Source organism: Hermetia illucens, chromosome 3 (assembly GCF_905115235.1).
Source record: "Hermetia illucens chromosome 3, iHerIll2.2.curated.20191125, whole genome shotgun sequence".
Taxonomy (NCBI): Eukaryota; Metazoa; Arthropoda; class Insecta; order Diptera; family Stratiomyidae; genus Hermetia; species Hermetia illucens.
This window is the reverse complement of record NC_051851.1, coordinates 45,736,442-45,757,683: the sequence shown is the minus strand read 5'-3', so window position 1 is coordinate 45,757,683 and position 21,242 is coordinate 45,736,442. Positions and strand designations below refer to the sequence as shown.

General features: G+C 41.6%; 1 protein-coding gene across 1 annotated transcript in view; it reads left to right on the top strand.

The window, feature by feature from the left end:
• Nucleotides 1-9,939, top strand: part of LOC119652541 (sodium/hydrogen exchanger 9B2) — a 42,038-nt gene extending 32,099 nt beyond the window's left edge. Inside the window, exons 6-11 of the mRNA XM_038056746.1 lie at nt 3,086-3,261; nt 3,411-3,517; nt 8,332-8,496; nt 8,581-8,724; nt 8,781-8,882; nt 9,388-9,939. Coding sequence (XP_037912674.1) covers nt 3,086-3,261; nt 3,411-3,517; nt 8,332-8,496; nt 8,581-8,724; nt 8,781-8,882; nt 9,388-9,717 — 1,024 coding nt within the window. The 3' untranslated portion in view covers nt 9,718-9,939. The remainder of the gene's footprint in view (nt 1-3,085; nt 3,262-3,410; nt 3,518-8,331; nt 8,497-8,580; nt 8,725-8,780; nt 8,883-9,387) is intronic.
• Nucleotides 9,940-21,242: the final 11,303 nt, after the last annotated feature.

Below are 21,242 nucleotides of genomic sequence, written 5' to 3'. Positions count from 1 at the left end.
AAATATTATTTTACTTAAATTTTTAAGTAATTCATCATCATCAACAATTCTTAGGAGGATTCTTCTCTCGAACGCGGTCAAGAGTTCGCATTTTTTCCTTAGGTCTCTGAGGAATATATGAGGACTGGCAAAATCATTGTCTTGTGCAGTAAGAGTTTTGACCCTATAGTGAGACGTTTCTAGTAAAACAGTTTTTATAAACTGAAATAGGATCTGCTGGCTGCTAATAACCGTGCATGAATTTCATCGTCGAAGCTGTTATCGGTCGTGATTTTCGACCCTAGATAGGAGAAATTATCAACAGTCTCAAAGTTGTAATCTCCTATCTTTATCCTTCTCGCTTAACTAGTGCCATTTGATGTTGTTGGTTGGTTGGTGTTTGGTACTGACCTTGCCACCATATATTTTGACTTGCCTTCATTGATGTGCAGCTCAAGATCTCGCATCAATCTCCGCCTGCTTGATCTGGATGAAAGCAGTTTGTACGCCTCGGGTCGTTCTTCCCATGATGTCGATATCGTCAGCATACGCCAGTAGTTGGGTGGACTTAAAGCGGATCGTGCCTCTCGCATTTACCTCAGCATCACGGATCACTTTTTCCAGGGTCAGGTCCAAGACGACGCATCATAAGGCATCCATTATCTTAGACCGTTGTTGATGTGGAATGGTCTCGAGAGTGATTCTGTTGCTTTTATCTTCTCTCATGGCCGTGTATAGTTTTACCCTGGCTATGCTACCATATTCGATGAGAACATGGCGCAACTGATGCACCTGACGTTTCGTATCTGTTCTGGATGAACTTCTTCACATTTGATAATAATGCTGAACTCTTAGTTTTTTCCAGATCAGATAATTTGTGGAAATGGCTCCTTAAAAAATAGAGGGCAATCGAATTTTTAACTATACACACACGGAACTGCAATGCATCCATCGTTCCTTACGCTGGAAAAAACAAAACCTTTTATATCTGAAGAATATCTATTTTAAGTAAAATAAAAATTTATTTCCCTTGATTAAGTTGTGAACACGTTATGCATCATTGGATGGTAAGAATGAGTCTTATTATATTCGATTTATTACCTTAATCTGGGTTTTCGGCTGATTTTTAGCCCCGGAATAGTAATCCAACTATTATCTTATATCTTAGTAGATTCCTGTACAATGCAAAAGGGAACCATGTTAAACACGACCTTATGCCTACTAACTCATCATTTTCCTAGGTAAAGGTGCAGACCGAGATAGAATCTCTCTCTCTATGCTACTTCGGGTATATCAAAGTAATAATATTATGCATAACAGAAAGAAAATGAATAAGGACGACTTTCTTCATGGTGCTCATATTACTTAGATAAATGTATTACACTACTAGCTACTACACATTTTGATATAAATTCCTGATTTTAATAAGAGTTCTCTTGTCCAGTGGAAGGATCAGAGTTTTATTAACACACCATTTTTCTTGGGGAATTCTAAGAATTTTCAGGATTTACGAACAGACATCGTGCCATATTACGCCAAAACAAAGTACGGATGAAAGACGCATTTTCGATTTTCCCTTCCGAAAAACTACTTTAACATTAAATCACTGCAAAATAAAAGAGTTAAGCTGTGAACAAGGACACGGCTGTCTGGTCTTCCTCGCACATATAGTGTCTGTGGCCATTGCCATTCTACAGTGCGCTATGTGGATCGTAATATTCTTTGAAATGCATAAATCAGCATAAAATTTCGAGGCACTACAAATCTTCTTGGTGAATCCTCGGAACATTGCTGGAACGTTTCGTAGTTTCGGATCCTGTAAAGTGCAACGGTACCTTTCGCGATGACTTTGAATGAATGAGCGTTGCTACTACTATGGCAATGGCATGCACTTTAAAATCTGCTACATCATCCGTCCAATGTCGACGACGGTAACTTAGGATCGTCACGTACCGGAAAATAGGGTAAATGGAAACACCACTTAGAACCGCTATATTCTAGGGTAAACCGAATGATACTTGAAATTGCTCTTTTCCTGGTCTTTCTGAAAACTCAAAAGTCCCTTTCTTGTGGAAACTTAAGCCTTAAAGGGAAAAACCAGCACAGTGAACTGTCGATAATTTCCCGTAAAATATTTTCATTCAGGATTTTCTGTTTTCCTTTCCAATTTCTATTGTACCGAAGCTCAGCCCTATTTTTCATTGCATTCCTATTTAGTTTTGCTGCTTTCTTTTCGATTCACGCTGCATTTCGGTACGTAAAATATAATATGTAGCACGTTGCCCGTATCCCTGAAATAACGTTGCATATTCGCGATTGTGGGAACCAGGAGGTCTTATATTTCTCTGTCGTCTTGCTTGTTGTGTTGTCGGCCTTTATTTATGCATATGTGGAAAAAATATAAGCGGATTCATTAGTGCTTTATGGTTGAGTTAGAGCTTCATGCAAATCTAGGAAATAGAATTTCCATCGTCATGGAAATAGCAAATGGTAGGACACAGACACAAGTCGCGCGAACTGAAGCATTTATCAGAACAATTATGACAATATTCCCACCGCTCTTACTTTGTACATGTTGTGTTTCCACAAGAAGTTAAGGGATGAGATCACAGACAGATTAATTTGACAATGTGGAAGCGAATATGTAGAATTAATTGTTGAGATTCTGTGAGGATCGTTACGTACATATGTTTTTAATGAACACATGACTGAACAAATTCCATTTCATCTTACGGCCAACACCTGTCTGGGAATTCACCTTCAACTGGGAATACGTGAATATCTACGTACGTTAGTTATAGGTTCAGGCTGTTACTACTTATAATAGAAAGGTTATGGGGCCATATTCAAGGTGTCAAGTTTTATTAGGATGTTCAGAATAGATATTCAAATAGAAAAACTTACCATCAAATAAAGTGCACACTTGGAAAAGATACAAAAGCCGTCAAAATGACATAAATTTTAAGTTTTCCCTGGATTTAATAAAGGCTGCAAAAGGAAGCAGGACAAAAATATTGCCAAAGATTTATTTCCAACAGATTTGGTCCTAATCAACATATTCATTTTAGTTTAGCCTTATTTTTCTCATCCTAGATTTATTTTCCAGCTTGGTAATCACTGCAATCTCTCCCAATGTCGTTGTTACTGTTATGCTAAGGCTTAAGGAGCTAAAACTTGGCTTAAATAATGGGATTCATACAGTGATTTACGCTACAACGACTTTCAATGACGTAATTGCAATTTTCATATTCGGCGTAATTTTAGGAACCGTTTTCTCCAAAGGTGAGTCAAATCTAAACCTACATATATACATAGATATACCTCGATTTTCACTGCCTTTCCAAGGAGCATTTCTGAAAACTTTTCCTAACATACACTATAGAAGTATATAAACGTAGACAATACTCTTTAGTTTTTGTACAATTTTGCAGGATCAACGACTGAGCAACTTCTCGTGGGGCCAGTTGGAATGGGTATCGGCATTGTCTTTGGATTTCTGTACGGGCTATTACTAGCCAATTTTCCATCGAGAAAAGCGGTAATTATTATTCCTTTTGTAAAGTTTTAGATCCAAGAATTTTCATTTGAGTATTGGGCACAAAATTGCAGAGATTTTGCTACTTATTATAATACATATTTGACATGCTGAAGTGATAAAATTAATTGTTAGATTATTGCGTTTATAGTAATGATAACCATGTGCATAAAAGGTGTATGGTGTGAAAATAGAGGAATACATATATACCATAATGGAATGTACTTCGGGAAATTTTTAGGAGAAATCGAAACCCGATGAAAGTCACTTTAAAATCTGCCAATCTATCTTTTTTTTAAGGTTTTGCGTAAAACAAAACCTTATTAAAATCGATTCAATGTCTGTCTGTATCACACACTTTTCTCCAAAACCGATTCGAACGAAATTTGGTCGACATATGGGAACTATGAAATCCCACGCATACAGTGAGTGACATAAATTTAAGTGGAGTTTAAAGGGGACAAAATGTACCAACTGGTCCTCCAGGGGGTTGGGTAGGGCTGACAACCCTTCACGGAAAACCGATGTTAAGAAGCCACGAAAGGAGCCTCGGACAGGACGAATTTTACAACGACGAACCCGGCAACGACAACGGATTAATGATTTGCGCATTTTCCCATAGAACGTGCGCTCCCTGTACAGACCGAATGCTGTCGAGTAGCTACCGATACCCTGTCCCAATATAGGGCTGATGTAACAGCGTTACAAGAGATGCAATGGACAGGGACCGGTTTCCTGGAGAAGAGCCATATATTATAGCGGCCATCCAGTAAACCATGTGCTCGGAGTAGGTTTCTTAGTCAGCCAAAAAATGGAACCTGCTGTTATCGGCCTTGAAAATATAAGCGAAAGGATATGCACTCTGTGTTTGCGAGGCAAGTTTGGAAATATAAGCCTCATAAACGTTCACGCCCCTACAGAGGAGACTGCAGAATCGGAGAAGGATACCTTCTACGAGGCAGTTGAGCGAATCCTCGGAGCCTGTCCCAAGTATGATATCAAAATCATACTTGAAGATTTCAACAGTCAAGTAAGGACGGATACGTTGGCTCCCATAGCTTACACAGGGATACCAATGATAATGGACTGCGCATTATTCAGAAAGTGGTCCACAAATATATGCGAACTTCTCCAGATGGGACCACTTTCAACCAAATTGACCACGTGCTGATTGAACGCCGTCACCTCTCCGCCTTGATGAATGTCAGAACATATAAGGGGGCCAATAGGCTCGGATCACTATTTCGTTGGCATGGTGCTCCAAGCTCGAATTACGACACCACCTACAATCCCCTCTGACAATCAGGTGAGAGTGAATACTGAAGCCATTCACAGCACAGCCCTCCCCGATAACTATAAAAGGGAAAAGAACGCCGCAATAACCGCAGCTAGCAGAGGTCCTGTAGATGAAGCATCAAGAAATGATGTTCACAACCACCTGAAGAACGTTATCATGGATATGGCCACAGACATACTTGGCCCCAGCCGCAAAAAAAGTCGGAACGGCAGGTGTGACGATGAATGTAAGCTAGCAACGGAACGGAAGAATGCCGCATACCGAGTAATGTTGCATTCTCAAAGAACGTGGGCACGCGCAGAGGCTTAGCACGAACTCTGTGAAGTGGAGAAACGACTTCACAGACCGAAAAAGGAAGCCTGGGAGAACCAACAAGTCTGCAAACTCGGAAATTACAAGGAGCAACCGTACCAGGCGCGGAAGTTTTACCAACAACATCCTGCCAAAACAAAGAGGGAAATCTGATTTCCGACAGAATGGGCATATTGGAGCGATGGGTTGAGTACTTTGATGAGCTACCGAGCAACCAGAACACCAGCGAGTTGGAGGTCCCGCCAACTGAAGACGACGCACAAATACTGCCACCACCAAGCATAGTCCATGCAATTCATCGGCTTACAAATCATAAGACGCCAACAGCCGATGGAATTACAGCCAAATTGGTTAAATATGGAGGCGACCAGTTACATCAAGAAGTCCATCAACTTGCGCTGAAGGTATGAAAGAGCGAATCAATGCCTGACGATTTGCAACGAGGCATTATCTGTATCATACAAAACAAGGGAGATATCACACAGTGCAGCAATTATAGAGGTATCACGTTGCTGAGTACCATCTATAAGATATTCTCCACTATCTTGCTAGGCCGGATAGCCCCATACGCCCAGAACATCATTGGCCCATACCAAAGAGGCCTCACTTCAGGCAAATCAGCAACAGATCAGATTTTCTCTGTGCGGCAAGCGATGGAAAAACTGTTGGAATATGGACATCAGTTGCACCATCTATTCATGATTTTGAAGCCGCCTATGATAGCATAGCCATGGTAAAATTGTACACGGCCATGAGAGAATTAGGTATCCCGACGAAATTGATAAGACTGACTAGGTTGACCCTGATAATGTACGAGGCCAGATAAAAGCAGCAGGATCACCCTCAAGACGATTCGACATCAACAGCAGTCTACAACAAGGAGATGCCCTTCCATGCGTCCTCTTTAACCTGGCCCTGGAGAAAGTGATCCGTGATGCTGAGGTAAATGCAAGAGGTACCATCCTCTTCAAGTCCACCCAACTACTGGTCTATGCTGACGATATCGACATCTTGGGAAGAACGGCCCGAGACGCACAAACTGCCTTCATCCAGATCGGACAGGTGGCGAGATCTGGGGCTGCACATCAATGAAGGTAAGACAAAGTATATGGTGGTAACGTCCAAACCAACCAACCAACAACATAAAACCGCGCTGGTCAAGCGGGAAGAATAAAGATAGGAGACTGCAACTTTGAGACCGTTGATAATTTCTCCTATCTAGGGTCGAAAATGGCAACCGATAACAGCTACGATAATGAAATCCGCGCACGGTTGTTAGCAGGCAGCAGAGCCTATTTCAGCTTACAAAAATTGTTCAGCTCGAAACGTCTCACCATAGGGTCAAAGCTCTTACTGTACAAGACTATGATCTTGCCAGTTCTCCTGTATTCCTCGGAGACTTGGGTTTTCAGCGAGAAAAATTGCGAACTCTTAGCCGCGTTCGAGGGAAGAATCCTCCGAAGAATTTTTGGCCCCCTACATCAGGATGGACGATAACGGCGAAATCTATGAGCGATACCATGATCGTCCGGTTGTGGGTGGGTCACTTAATCCGTATGAATGAGGATGATGCAGCCCGGAAAGTCAATCAGGGCAATATCTATGGTAGAAAAAGAGGACGAGGCAGACCTTGCCTGAGATGGAGCGATGGCGTAGGTCAGGACGCCAGACAGCATTTAGGGATATCAAATTGGTGGACCTCGGCGCAAAACTGGGATGTCTGGAGTTCCTTATTAAGGCAGGCCTAGACCAGATACCGGTTGTTGCGCCGTTGATGATGATGATGATGGTGATTTAAGAATGATCAAAACTCTGGATTTTCCGCAAAAGTGCTACAAATACAGGCCTAATGGAGGGTGTTGAAATGGGGGATTCATTCCGGGCCCGGAGTTTTCTCGGGGTGCCGGGAAGACAATTTCATTGAAAACTAGAAATAATATGGGACTGCACAGTTTTCATCCAAGATTTGGTTAATTTTTACCCCGAACCCCATTTTTGGCATAATTTTCACTCTGGGCCCGGATTTTCTCTCCACGGCCCTGGCTAAATTACTTGCATATTATTCGCTGAGATACCACGGATCTGCCTTTGACGTGTCCATGGGTTCTTTCAGCCAACATCGCCATTCTTGGAAATCATCCCTGCAATTGCTGCAAGCGAAGCTTTTACTTGATGGAGGTTGACTTCGTCCATCTTAGTGCTGGCCATTTGCTCCACTAATGCTTGAATATCATCTCTAATTTCTAATATTTGGACTTCTTTTCTAATATCAGATTGTCATCGTCCTTTCTCCATTCGCCTTGAGCATTAGGGAATCTAGGACCAAATGGGCTAAAGATCATTTAGGATGGAGTTTAATGAAAATATAATATTTTTCAAAAAATCGAAATTCAAAATGTTTGAAAATTTCCGTGTACATTTTGTGTGTAAATTTTGGTATGCAGCTTTTTCCATTCATACATAGCTAAAAATTCAAAATATTTCTTGATATATCCAACTCCGTCGTTCATATGAGTTCATTTTATATGATGATGACATCATACAATCCTTATAGTGCACTAAATTTTATGTGAAATTCAAAACTTTGACCGTCTATAAATTTGTTAATAATATTTGGATTTCCCCCAAACTTTCCAAAGTTGTGTATTATAAATATCCCAAAGTAATTATATACTTCTAGGATGAACTTTCGGGATTTTCGGGTAACTTTTTACAATATAATAATATGTTACTATCAACTTTAGTTGAGCAGGGGTCGCGTATGGGTGGGACGCATTTTCAGACCTAGATTTTGTTTAGATTCACCATTATGATTTTTTTCAAATTTTGGTTATATAGGTTCTGAGAACGAGACCTGTTACCCTTTTCGAGGCCCACATTTTGAGTCCTCACTTCCTACGTCTCCCGCAATATCAGAAATAAGATCAGTTTCGAAAAGTACTTATTGAGCCCATTCAGTCCAAAATTTTCACCCTCTTTCGAATGTATGAAGAGTGAAAAGAGTGTGGCAGACAAATGGAAAGACAGACATTGAATCGATTATAATAAGGTTTTGTTTCACACAATATCTTTAAAAGGCGGGTTCTTATTTCTAATGTCCGACAGAAAAGAAGCTCCAAAAAGCTCCCAATTTAACCCCCATAAAACCAAATGAAATTTGAAGTTACCCATTTAAATTAATCTTTTAATCCATTTGAATACACAACAGAAATATGCAGATGGCCTACGATTTGTACTAGTCCTCCTAGGCGGAACCATATCCGTGGTTGGAAGTAAGTATATCGAATACCCCACAGCCGGCGCACTGGGATGTGTCACAGTTGCTTTCTTCGTTCGACTAGGACTGCATCGCAAGAAAATGGACAGAGAGAGTGTAAGTACAAGGACAAATACCCACTTTCTACTTAAATTAGGAGGCACTTGAAGGGTACAATATTCCAACTTGTCCAATTCACAGAGCGTTCTCAGTAGTCGGCTCGACTTGCTGTGGAGATTCATAAAACCAATCTCATTCTCGTTAATCGGCAAAGAACTTAATTTCGGTGTCCTGGATCCAAAAGTAGTGGGAATTGGAACTGTGGTTATTTTATGTGGATGTCTGGTAATAAGCTTTTCATTAAATTTTAATAAATCGATTTTAATGGGAGTTTTAAACAGTTCCGGCTGGTTTCATCGTACTTATCAACATATGGTGGCGGTTTAACATGGAAGGAACGTGCTTACATAACAATATCTGGTCTACCGAAAGCAACTATTCAAGTAAGTACCGAAAAGTTTATTTCCGTGTAGAATGCCTTTTTAATGACTTAGTTGTTTCTTGGAAAGGAAAACGTCCATTATTCTAAGAACTTGCGTAAAATAGTCCCATTCCTTTTAGGCTCCATTTTAGATCCTTTTGCAAACACTGAAATGTAAAAGTATTCGCTTGGAGAACTGTTGAATTGATCTTAATTTCTTTGTCCCAAGAATCGTGAATTTCTTTAACAAAGGACATTATATAATAAAAATTTCAAATTGTCCTTAAAATTTGCATTTTCGTTGATTAGTTCCAGGAAGACTCAAGCTGAAATGTTGGCTCAGCCTAATATTTTTAGTCATCGGTATATTTCTGGAAAGTCGATCTGCTTCTCTAGTAGTTTCAACTGGGGATACTTTTTCAAATGCTCGAATACTTTAACATGAAAGTGTGCTCCTGACACTCTGGAAACTAATTTAGCAACAAGAATTAGCGAAATACGCAACAAACCATAATTTATCGTTATAGGCGGCACTTGGACCGATGGCTTTGGATTTGGCCAGATCATTAAATTCCATTGAGAATCTTGAGCTTGCTAATAATGTCCTGGTTGTTTCGGTCCTGGCGATTATATTTACAGCTCCACTTGGAGCCGTGCTAATGATCCGATTAGCTCCAGTATGGTTGCAGGGGACCGAGCCGCAAACGGACAGCCAGATGATAATTCCCGATTCCGGTCGGGGCCGTGCCATGGGACGAGATGCCGAGTACCCAATCCTAGTCGGAATAAATACAATTACAACCACCCCAACAATAAATGAGCCGACCGAAACACAAACTAGTACAACTGCACGGTAGTGGCTGCGCCCTTAATTTGTGATTAACTTAAAGCTTTTGGGGCTGTTTATGGAACTTTGATACTTAAATCTCGTAAATTTTAACTTAATTTATTATTGAATTCAAAATGACATTGCTGTAAGTAAAGGATACTTAATTTTATTGTAATGCTGTATATCCTTGGAATAAATGCTTACTGGGCAATTTCATTTCCAGTAATGGGAGCGAATTGCGAATAAATTACCAAAAGAATGTTGTTTTACTGGAAAAATGAGATAGGACGTCCGTTCACAGTCGTATATTGGTGTTTCTAATATTACATATTCTGTATTTCAGAAGGTAAAATTATCTTACGCGAACTGCTAGACTGGTTATTTTAAGTTTACAGGACTTTATGAGCCTTCTGGAAGCTGAATTATTAGCTATTCTATCGCAACTCATGGGAGTTCCTACTTTAATTGCCTTAAAGGGCCTCCGTTTCTGAAAAGCTGCATGGAGATTTGAGGACATTGTGGATTAAAATCCCTGTGGGAAGAACATACAATAATGTGGCAAGGTGAGCCGACAACAATGTACACCTTCAGGCTCAATTTTGGATAAACGAACAGACACACGACAGAAATTAATTTCTAGAGCCATGAATTCAACAAATTACAATACTATAAGCATCACAACCCAGAGCTTGAGTCCGGCCGGCGTCTAAGTACTGATGAATGAATAAAATTTCAGATAAATGCAACTATAGATAAATTTTAAGAAGTGGAACTCAAATTTTGTTGAATCAACAAATATACCCTCCGGTTGGTATCCGTTAGCAGCGACTTTTGTTGTATAAAAGCTTTTCAGCAATAGCTCTAACCTTTTCAGGACTCTTAGTGGCCCCCTCCATTTAACTGTGAGATTGACCTTCTGAGAAATTCAGTGCCTTCTGTAGCATCAATTGATTTAACTCTCTAATCATTTTTATTTTCCTTTGGCCGAAGTGTCCTTAGTAAATATAAATTTGAATGTCCTTTCCTGGCTTTCGCATCCGCTGGGTTCCTTTTTAAAATATGAGTATTGGTTGGATGTTCGTTTTGGAGCCCGTTATTCGGCATCATAATGAGCAGAACGATCGGTTTTTACTAAAAGAGCAGTCCATTATTTGATTCTTTTCGTTTTGGGGCATTGTTTTTTATATACAGAGGGAAGAGTTACATTTTCTGAATTTTCATATCTCGTGCTTCGTCTTATTATTGGCAGTTTCTTTTCTTATAGTCACTATTGGAAATGAGCACTTAATGATATTGTTAATAATCGATGACATACCAGTACAATGATATCTAGGCTTAAAGGCGTTAGAGCAGTGTAATGAACTTAAGGGAAATAGGAGGATCAGGCAATCATCCTAAGTGGCCGACAACGACCTTGAGGACAGAGGTATTCCAGAAACCTCACGTGTCATTAATACAAAATCATCGTGTCTATACCGATGCGTGAGTCCGCACCGGATTTCAAAATAGATAATGCAAAGGTATTCGCGACGGCCTAACGAATAATGACCAGAACGCGAGCTAAAATTGAAAAATAAAAAAAAAACCGCTCGACCGCGTGCGTGGAGCCCTAAGTCTCCGGACCCGAGTGCCTTGATCAAGAGGGGGGAAGATCCACGACGGATCACAGCCCCGATTATTGCCTCTTCTACCTCAGATTTTGAATGAGGCGCGGCCCCTGAGGTTCCCACCCTTCCTTAACATCATCAGGCCATTTCGCCTTTTAGAGGTTGTCCCTTGCAGGTATTGCGGGATCAAGGAGGAAGAGAGAGGAAGGAAGTCCTCAAATCAATCAACAATTATTCAAAAACATGATGTATTACTTGCTCAAAAAAAAAAAAACAAATATATAAAAATAATAATAAAAAATAAAAAAATTAATAAAAATCAAAGAAAGTAAAAAAAACTAAAAAGAAAAAATTAACTCCTCACAAAAGAATTTTTAAAAACTTACACATGCAGTCACTTAGAGCTCGGCGTGGTGTGTAGCTATGTTGAGGATGATTCTGTGGTAAAAAGAAAATTCAGAACATTACAATATGGATTTTAAAACCAAATTTACAATTGACTATTTCATTTGCTTTTTTTTTTAAATAAAAAGAAAACCTTTTCGAGTTCGGTGGCTTCTGCATATGCTGCGCGCGGGGAATTTCAAGATCGGGCTGCGAAAATGACACTTTTGGTTTGCATTGTGATATCACCGGAACAATTTTAGCTCCAGAATGTCCATCGATCACCGCAATAACGACGGTATTCACATCAACTTTACATGGATCCGCAATGAACCTTTGAGCAAGGACAATATCCAGAATTGAAACAGCGCAGAGACGACGAGGTTAGTCCTTTCCTTTGGATTTTGGCACTTCTGCGGCAATTGATACACACGAGTTTATAAGGTTTATAATACACAATTGTCTACAATGCCCGAAGTCAAATCGCGAACGATACCAACATTGGTGTTGAACCAATCACTTCCTCTGCTCCAACGTACCCTCCTGTCTCTGCCGATGTCCAAAAAATGCCCTTTCAGATTCCCGATAGCAGTTTTATTGTGTATTCGGATCATTTTAAGAAGTAAATTACTCCCAAATCCAAAGTATAGAAATTTATTTCCAACAATTTGACAATCTACTTTATCTGTAACAAGTTTCGCATTATTTCGCTATTTTATCTCTGAGACTGACGCTGTCTTTAACTTAACTTAGTTGATTCATCGTAACGATTTCCGCTGCCAATCCAACTATCTACGCCTTCGACCTCTCGCCTCTTCCAACTCAGAACCGCTTCCCTCTCCACTACGTTGCCTTGAAGTCTGTTCAGTTCATGTTGCAGCAATATGCGCATGCGCCTGCGGATGCGGCAAATCATTCGCCTCTGTCAAGATTAATTCGTCCGAATGCATTCAATAATGTGCAATCTGCGACGAACATTAGGGTAATTGCACATTATGAAATGCATTATTTGAGCAAATTAATTCAGAATGAGATGCCGCTCGCATCGTGAAGCCGCGGTCACTACAACAGTTAATTTCTATACCACAACACTATGCTAAAATGCATTATGATCAGCATTGCCCTTGTCCGGGATTATATCCCCAATTTCACTCAGACACTCATTTACAACTGGATAGAACAGCCAGCTTATGACACAAATCTCTCTGCCACCACTAAAATCAGGAGTCGTCAGCGATCCTTAATGGGTCGTATACGATGTGGAAGTGGCTTCCTCGAGGTGCCCGAATAAGTAGTTCTGTCCCCCTAGCGGGCATAATACCTGCGTCCTAGGTAGTAGCCTAGAGAAAGTTTCTTGGTGAAGAACGAATTGCAGATGACCGATACATGCCGGTGAGAGCTCCCGGAGCTGTCGATAACTCCTTGTCAACGCCGATGGAGTGATGTGAGCCTAGCTCTGCCAGCTAAGCGTGGGTCCGGCCTCAGGGAACTGGAGTAGGATCTATGTCCCCGAGAGTATATCGCTATTTGCTACTCCCTAAAAATTTTCACCCACTTCTTTCTCCTACTCTCTTAACGGGCATTCCTTATCCTGCTTAAATTCCACTCAAGACCTCGGAGTCACTTTCGACAATAAGCTCCGCTTTGACACCCATTGCCTCGACACCATCAATCGAGCAGCAAAAGTATCAGACTTTATACTTCGCTCCTCCTCTGATTTTGACTCCATCCAACCCTCCTTAGCTCTCTTCAATTCTCTCGTGTGGAATACCTTCGAGTACTGCTCCGTGATCTGGTCACCCTCCCATAACTGTGATTGTCTGGCCCTTGAAAATGTGCAAGGTTAATTTACCTGTTCCCTCTTCTTTAAGAAAAGCTTCCCTCGTATGGACCACCCCTCCCGCCTCCGCTTTCTGAACCTTCCCTTCCTACAAAAGCGTAGATCCTATCTGGATCTATGCACATTTTTTTAAACTTTCCTCGGGTCTGATGGACTGCTCCGCCGCTGACGACATCACTTGCCGTCCTGCGTCTTATAACACTGCGATAAGATTTTTGCTTTCTCCTCCTCCCAAGGACAATAATTAATTAGAGATTAAATAAATAAATAAGATTCGCAAAAACAAAAACAACTGAGCCTCCCGCTGAGAATACCGCAAACACTAAATCTATTGCAGAGCCAACTCAGGAAAAAATGAAAGGACGAAGGGACATCTGAAGGAGATTTCACTCAGGTAATCTCCAGGGCCCAAAGGAAAGAGACGAAGAGCGGTAAGAGGCAGGAACTCCCCACTCCATCAGGAAAACTTTTGCTTAAAATCAAAGAAGAAAAGATGGAGAGACGAAAAAAGACTATTCCGTCAGCTCTGCTTATTAAGTCCTCAGCGTTATAAGATCAAGCCCGAAGATATCAGAGCGGAAGTGTCTTCCATTCGAAAAACGATGAGTGGTGGAGTGCTCGAATTAAGACCGAGGGCAGCCAGTAAAGGTACGTTCTGTAAGCAGTCAAGGAGTTACTGGAAGAGAAAGCTTTGGTTTCTAGCTTAGAACCCACGTGCTCTCTGGAAATCGGAGACCTTGACTGCTTGACAGAAAAGAACGAGGTAGAAGAGACCATCAAGCCAGAATGTCCGGCGGTAATCAATGTCCGAATTGATATCACTTCTGCAAACTCCCCGGGGAAAAAGCTCACTGTGGTGGAAGTTGCGGAACAATATGCGAGCAAACTTCTTAACAACGGTAAAATCAGAATTAATTGGGTGAGATGTCATATATAAATCCGGTCCGCCCCAACCAAGCATCACAAAAATTTAGATTATGGGCGCATATCTGCAACCCGCTGGGGACCTGACACATTTGGTGAGATCGTTGCGCACACTGCGGGTTCGGGGCGATGTCTACTCTTCAGAGCAGAACTGGAAAGAGCTAGAACGCAGTCAGCATGCATGGGAGTGCAACCTCTCACGAGTTTCTGGCACAGTTCGCTGCGAAAACTAAAGCTGATCTAATGCTCATCAGTGAGTAATGCCGAAAACGGGACCTAGCCTCAAGACACTCCGACATATCCAGCACCGCTACCATCTGGGTTCGGAATGTCACCCATCTTAGGGTTATTCCCCAGGGCTGAGGGGGCGGTTTTGCCTGGGTTCGTGTTTGAAGATAACGTTTTTAAGTGTCTACCTAACGCCGAATGAGACGATGCCGAACTTTCGACACAGGCTTGATACTCAGGAGGATGCTATCTTGGGCACGGAGGGGCGGATCAATATACTACGTCACAAGGGTGAACACCAAGAGGTTTGTCGGAACTCATGGTTGGGGTCGCGCTAGAGGGCACTCTTGAGGCTGGTGGCACTGTAGCTGACACTATCGTAAATCCAGTTATGGACCTGATAACGACGGCCTATAAAGCTTCCATGCCCAGGAGGGTATCGAGACGTGGCAAACCTTCTATGTATTGATAGATGGCGGAAATTGAAGAACTCCGGAAGGAGTGCTACAAACTGCACCGCTTGACGCAACGTATAAACGACCGGGAGAGGGCCGGTGCCATCAGATCAGCCAAGAAAAGGCTCTGCAGCACAATAAACATGACCAAAGCTCGCCGCTGGCAGGACTTATTGGACGAGGGGGGGGGAAGGGACTCGGTTACAAGCTGGTAACCGGTAGAAGTGGGGCCCTGCAGAAGCCCTGTTTATTTGCAGCCGAACAGATGGACCGCACTGTATGGGCACTATTCCCTGCGTACCCCGTACGCGGCCACAAGGGCAGGGCCGAGAACCCCGGGGACTGCCAACCTTTCCGGGTAAAAGTGTTTGAAAAGGCGGTCCTCTCTATGAAAAACAAGAAGGCATCAGACCGCGATGGCGCCTCAGAAGAGATATACAAACTGGTACTCGAAAATCGGCGAGACCTACTGCTCGGCGCATTAAACGTTTGCCTGAAAGAAGACATTTTCCCTTCTCGTTGGAAGATGGCGGGGCTTCCACTGATCAGCAAACGGAAAGACGATCCTGAGTATGCTTGGCACTGTCAGGAAAGTGATCGAAAAGCTCATCAGAAGTAGACTCGCTGAAGCGAGCGTGTTGCCCAAGAGACTTATCCCCACGGAAGATCAGTTTTAGAGCAGGGAGATCCACAGTTGATTCTGTCATGCAAGATGGATGCCGTTCATCGAGGCTTGACATTAGAATTGCGTTTAATTCAGTAAGATGGAAAGACATTCTAGGCACTCTAGACAATACTTTCCACGTGCTGAACTATCTCTTATGGATGTTAAAGGATTATCTGTGGAATCCTGCCCTGTTCTATGAGACGCGAGACGGTCACAAGAGGATAGGGGTCACAACGGGGTAGCGCAGCTTCCTATGATAGTCTGCTTATAAGATAAGCGAACTGTTCATGGTTTGAACGTTGCACTGGAAAAACCGAAGTAGTCATTCTGACCAAAAAAAGAATTCTGATCCTGCGGCGGCGATAATTGAGTCAAAACTGACGGAAAAGTATCTTGAACTGACTCTTGACTCAAAGATAGCCACTCAAAGCAGCTTTGCAGGTGGCATTTACCTACCGCACTGTCTCTGAACCGGCCGTGACGCTGATCCCCGGAGTGACCCTCGTTGCTCTTCTTGCTAAAACCAGATACAAGCGCAAGGGAGAAGAGTCAAGGGGGGTCGGTATTCGTGAAATGTACACTAGACGAGTAGCAATTTTTTTTTTTGCAAAATGAAACTAGAGACCGATAGACTCATTGGCAACTTCGGAACGCGGCTGAATCGGAAATATGGTGAGACTGACTAGTTCCTTACCCAGCTCCTAAGTGGGCATGAAAGTTTTCTGTTTTACCTGCATGAAATTGGAAAGGCACGATCTGATTGTGTGTCTTGCCATGGATTTGTGGACGACGCCAGTCACACTTTTTTTCTTGTGGCAGATGGTACGCGATTCATCAGCAACTCAGGAGTCTCTTTCCAGATAACATTTTCGAGGAGATGCTAGGGAGTGCTGACAGGTGGAGTCGCGTTGCGCATTATGTTCGGGTTCTTCTCGCTGTAAAGAAGATAGAGCTCAACCGGTCAACCCTTGCCATCCGGCCCGATAGGGAGTTCCTTGAATTAATAGTTTCCTTCCTCCTCTCCACTTCCAATTGGTGAAAGGAGGCTAACCCGAAGTAATGCGACAAACGGTTCCGAGGTAGATCTCTGACGATTGGGAGGTGTTTATTTGGTAGTCCGACGGCGTGCCGTTGCGGGAGTCCAACACTCTGCGCGTTAATGCATTCACTTACCCTACTCCGGAAAAAACCAGTAAATTCTGAATTGCGACTTAGCACGCTACCCATTAAGCTTTTCCGTCACTTTTGTATATTGTATAATACATATATCACCAACGCGAACTACTGTTTTTGAGCGACGTTATCAATAGTTACATTTAGGAGCTTAGGGTTGGTTTGCTTTGACTCTGAACTGGATTTCTTCTTCGCTATTCCTTATTTACACTAGCTTGGCTAGTATCTCAAAGTAAGCTATCATTCTTGATAAAAAAATATGTTACTATCTCGAATAACATATGCATATGTATATTAAGCTTATGGTTCATACTATCATCGCCTGAAGTTGACGTAATGAAAGCAATTTGGCTCTGAACTTTAGTTTGTTAGAAATCGGGGTAAACAATTTTCTAGGTGTAATTAAAAAATTTATTATTTTTGCGTGAAATTAAAGATTTTAGAATAGGCTAAATATGAGCCGTCCTGTCGATAACTTGTCACCATTTTGAAGGTAATTGCGGTTTGTTTCTCTTATAGAAACCCTCGCCCCTATTGGCAAAAAATTGGGTCAATCGATTTTCATAACTCTCGCTTGAGGCAAATTTTTCACCACCAATCGTTTGCCAGGGACAGAAGCAGATGGTAATATTTGGTTGCAGGTCCAGATTATAATGTATATGCCTAGGACCATCCCAAGCAGGCTCCCGTAGCGGGAAATTCTTGGTTTTCTTTACATAATCCAATGTTAGCAGTTATCGTAGCAGAGCAGCTCATAGGAGATGATTCCCTCCTAATTCCAGGAAAACTTTTGTAACTGCTAATCTTGGCTCGGCTACCGTTGTCGCCGGTTTACCACAATCCGGCCAGAACCGCCTCTATTTGCTTCAGAAACGGGTTGGTTTTGTGACGATTGAGTAGTGATTTACCGACGTAAGTGATGAGCGTGCGGTAGCACCACAAGCGCAAAAATGAATGCAAACATCCAGATGGTAACCATGATTCTAACCAGGGAAAATGAAATCAAAAGGCTGACATTCATCTAATTCGGCAAAAGTCATTTCTAAAATATTTTGTTCTCATTCCTTGACGTATTTATAAATGAACGTCATTCGTTGCTGATAATTTGTTGGCATTTACGTTAACAACTTTTTCGCATACAAGAATTGTTCTTCTGTAAAATATTCAGTAATTTTCGAAACTTCAATCTCCTATTAGGTTGGTATCTTGGGACTGGTATGGTTAGTAAACTTTCTCTCTCTCAATCCGCCGCTCCGATGATTGCGATCATTATTTCTTTTATTGGTGACGCAAGAGTCCACGAAGAGTGTTAGACTGCTTCACTTGTCGACCTTTCCATATCCTTATATTAGGAACAATTTGGTAGGTATTGCAGTCTCTGAAATTCACGATACAAATACCTCGGTCACCAATAATATTCGGTTAGATTTTGTAAGGACTCAATGCGTGTGGACGCTGGTCAAAAGACCATCAGAATTGGTTGAAGTCGACCAAGAGGGTAGAGCGTCAAAAGAAAACTAAAGAAATGGCGCAGTTGACCTTCCAGATCCGCCCGCGATAAGACCTGGTGTCTAACGTACCCATGACCCTGAAATTAAGAGTCTGATGCTCTACGGACTGGTCAAAGTCGGCAGGAAGAGCAAAGCTATCCCCAAAATCATAAAAGTTGACGAAGGTCCGTCCTACATATAATGAAATTCTATTTAAGTGTCTCTTCAAAATGCGCTCGCAACGCTTCTGCGTCCATGGAATCACAACAGAACCTGCAATATAAAAGTTTAGACGTAACGGATGTAAAGTTAAAATGAAAAAAATATCGGCTCGGCCACCCATGTTGAGCTAGAAAAACTCGAGACCCGATTTCTGCAAACGAAAAAGATAGAAAAGATCCTCGACAATCGATGGTTACCTAGCCTCATATTTTAGAGGTGCATCCTCACTAGCTCACCCCCATTAAGCGGGGATTACGGTTTTAATTTTTTTTTAAATTTTGGTTTTTCATCTGAAATGAAGGCATAATATCTCAAGAATATTGTGTGTAAATTTCAAGTCGATTGGAGCAAAATTGAGGAATTTATGACTATTTTTATACATGTCGGATTTTTCTATCTACCTGAGTCGAGCGCGCTATTATAATAATCATTGGAACAACAATCCATATTGGATCAGGGCCTTGAAGTGTGTTAGAGCGTAACGGTACACTACAGGAGGCAATGTGGTCAGCATTGCGCTATTATTAATGCTAATTGCCAGGTAGGCGTGGCAAAAAGCTGCAGCTGCTGATGCATTGGATTCGTTCGAACGTACGTATAGTGCCCTTTCTAAGGATGTTCTGGATGCCATCAAGCTTATCTATGAAGATCTGAGCAAAGGTGTCCTCCTGCAGCAATATGTCGGAGGCTTTACGCAGAACAACAGTGAGACTTTGAGCCAACTTGTTTGGAAAATCTCACCAAAACACTTAGGTGGAACCTCTGTCATCGTTGAGATTGCAGCTTATGTGGTAGTCGATGTCTTCAATAAAGGTGCTTTTGCTTGCCCTTCATGCAACCCGTGAGAATCAGTAGTGGACCAAACTCTCATGACTGGGCGCGATCAGCTGACTCCATGGATGTAGACCGAGCAAAGGAGGAAGCTGAAAAACAAACAAAAGAAGGCAGGATTCATCGTAGACAGAAACAAAAAGATGCTTTAAACACCATGGATGATTGCAACATCCTTTATGGCATGGATGATTCAGTGTGAGGTGAGGCGATAGAGCTCGCTTATGAACGTTTTGAAATTTTAAACACTATTTCTGTACATAATTTACGAGGTAACGCTGCAGAGTTTTTTTTCCAAATTTCCTAATAATTTTCATTTTACAATAACAAATTAACCGATTTTTTGGTAAAAAATCGCGTTTTTTCCTTCAAACTTTACAAATCCACAATCATTTGACCATAATCCATAGAAGAGGATTTTGAGGAAAGATGTTACATTCCATTAAAGCGCTCCACGTCCTCCAGCTGATGTAACGTGGAGAACATCACCAATAACAAAAAGATAAAATATTCGTGATAGGATGCTACCGTAGCAGACCGCACTTTGAACCTCAAATTTCTCTCACATTTTACCTCGTTAAAGCAGGTTGCGTCATTTTTTTGGAATGCCTCCTATATATTGAGTAATATATGTAGACTCTTTGTTGGTGCTTCCGAATGTCTTATTGCAATCAATGAAGGCCAGGAACCATAGGGGAAGACAACCTGGTCCTTATCGATAAACTTTCGAAATATTGCATGATGCGTCCCAGGATTATTTTAACCATTATCTTAATGACCACAAGGATCAAGCAAATACCTCTCCAATTGTCGAACTCAGGACGACTATTTTTTTGGAAATTTTAATGATTATCTCCTTTTTCTATTCTCTCGGGATTTCTGTGTAAGTGGTTGCTCTGCAGAAACTGCAGCAGCAGCGATCATTGTCGCTTCGGGGATACTCTTGCGCTCCTCTCCTTATTCCTTCATGCATTGATCGCCGAGATGATTTTTCTTCTGTTTGGAGAGGCGGTTCGTATCCTATGTTACGGCGACCAGCCATATTATACACGAGCGGATGTTCATCTCCCCTCTTCAGCTTCACAAAGTTATCGAACGTTTCGCAACCTCCTGACAGTTCTTTCGTGATGCGACATATGGTTCCCCTGCCCAGTGTAGTGATAGAAACGCTTTTGTCACTACGCACACTACACTAAACTCGAACCATCGAGAAAGCAGTTTGATGGTAATGAAAATTGTGCTTCTTTTGGTACATTTTTTAAGGCGTTTATTCAAGACAAGTTCACGAAAGTGATTTTCACAGTGTGCTCTTTTGGCACTTCGATACCATGGTAATCCCTTTAGTACTCACCAACAATATTTGTGGGTGGTTTCTGCACTTTTTTCTATGTTACAAGAACTTCTAGACTGGCTACACTGGCTACAGTGGCTACACTGTTTGCATCACCCATCGAAGAGACTTTTCCTTAATTGTGCATACTTTTAGGGGCATTCTGTTATACAGTTTTTATTTTCTTTAATTTTATCAAATATTTCCAATGATGGTGATTCTCAAATCTGCAGAATTTCCTATATTGCCTATATTCAGGCAGTTACAATTTTGTTTCGAATTTTACACTGCAGAGCATTTATTTACCCGCAATTGTTCGTTGTAGTTCATCTGAGAGACGGCATACCTCTAGAATTTGAAAGATGGGCTTAAAAGTTGGATTTCTTTAATGGAAGAAAACGG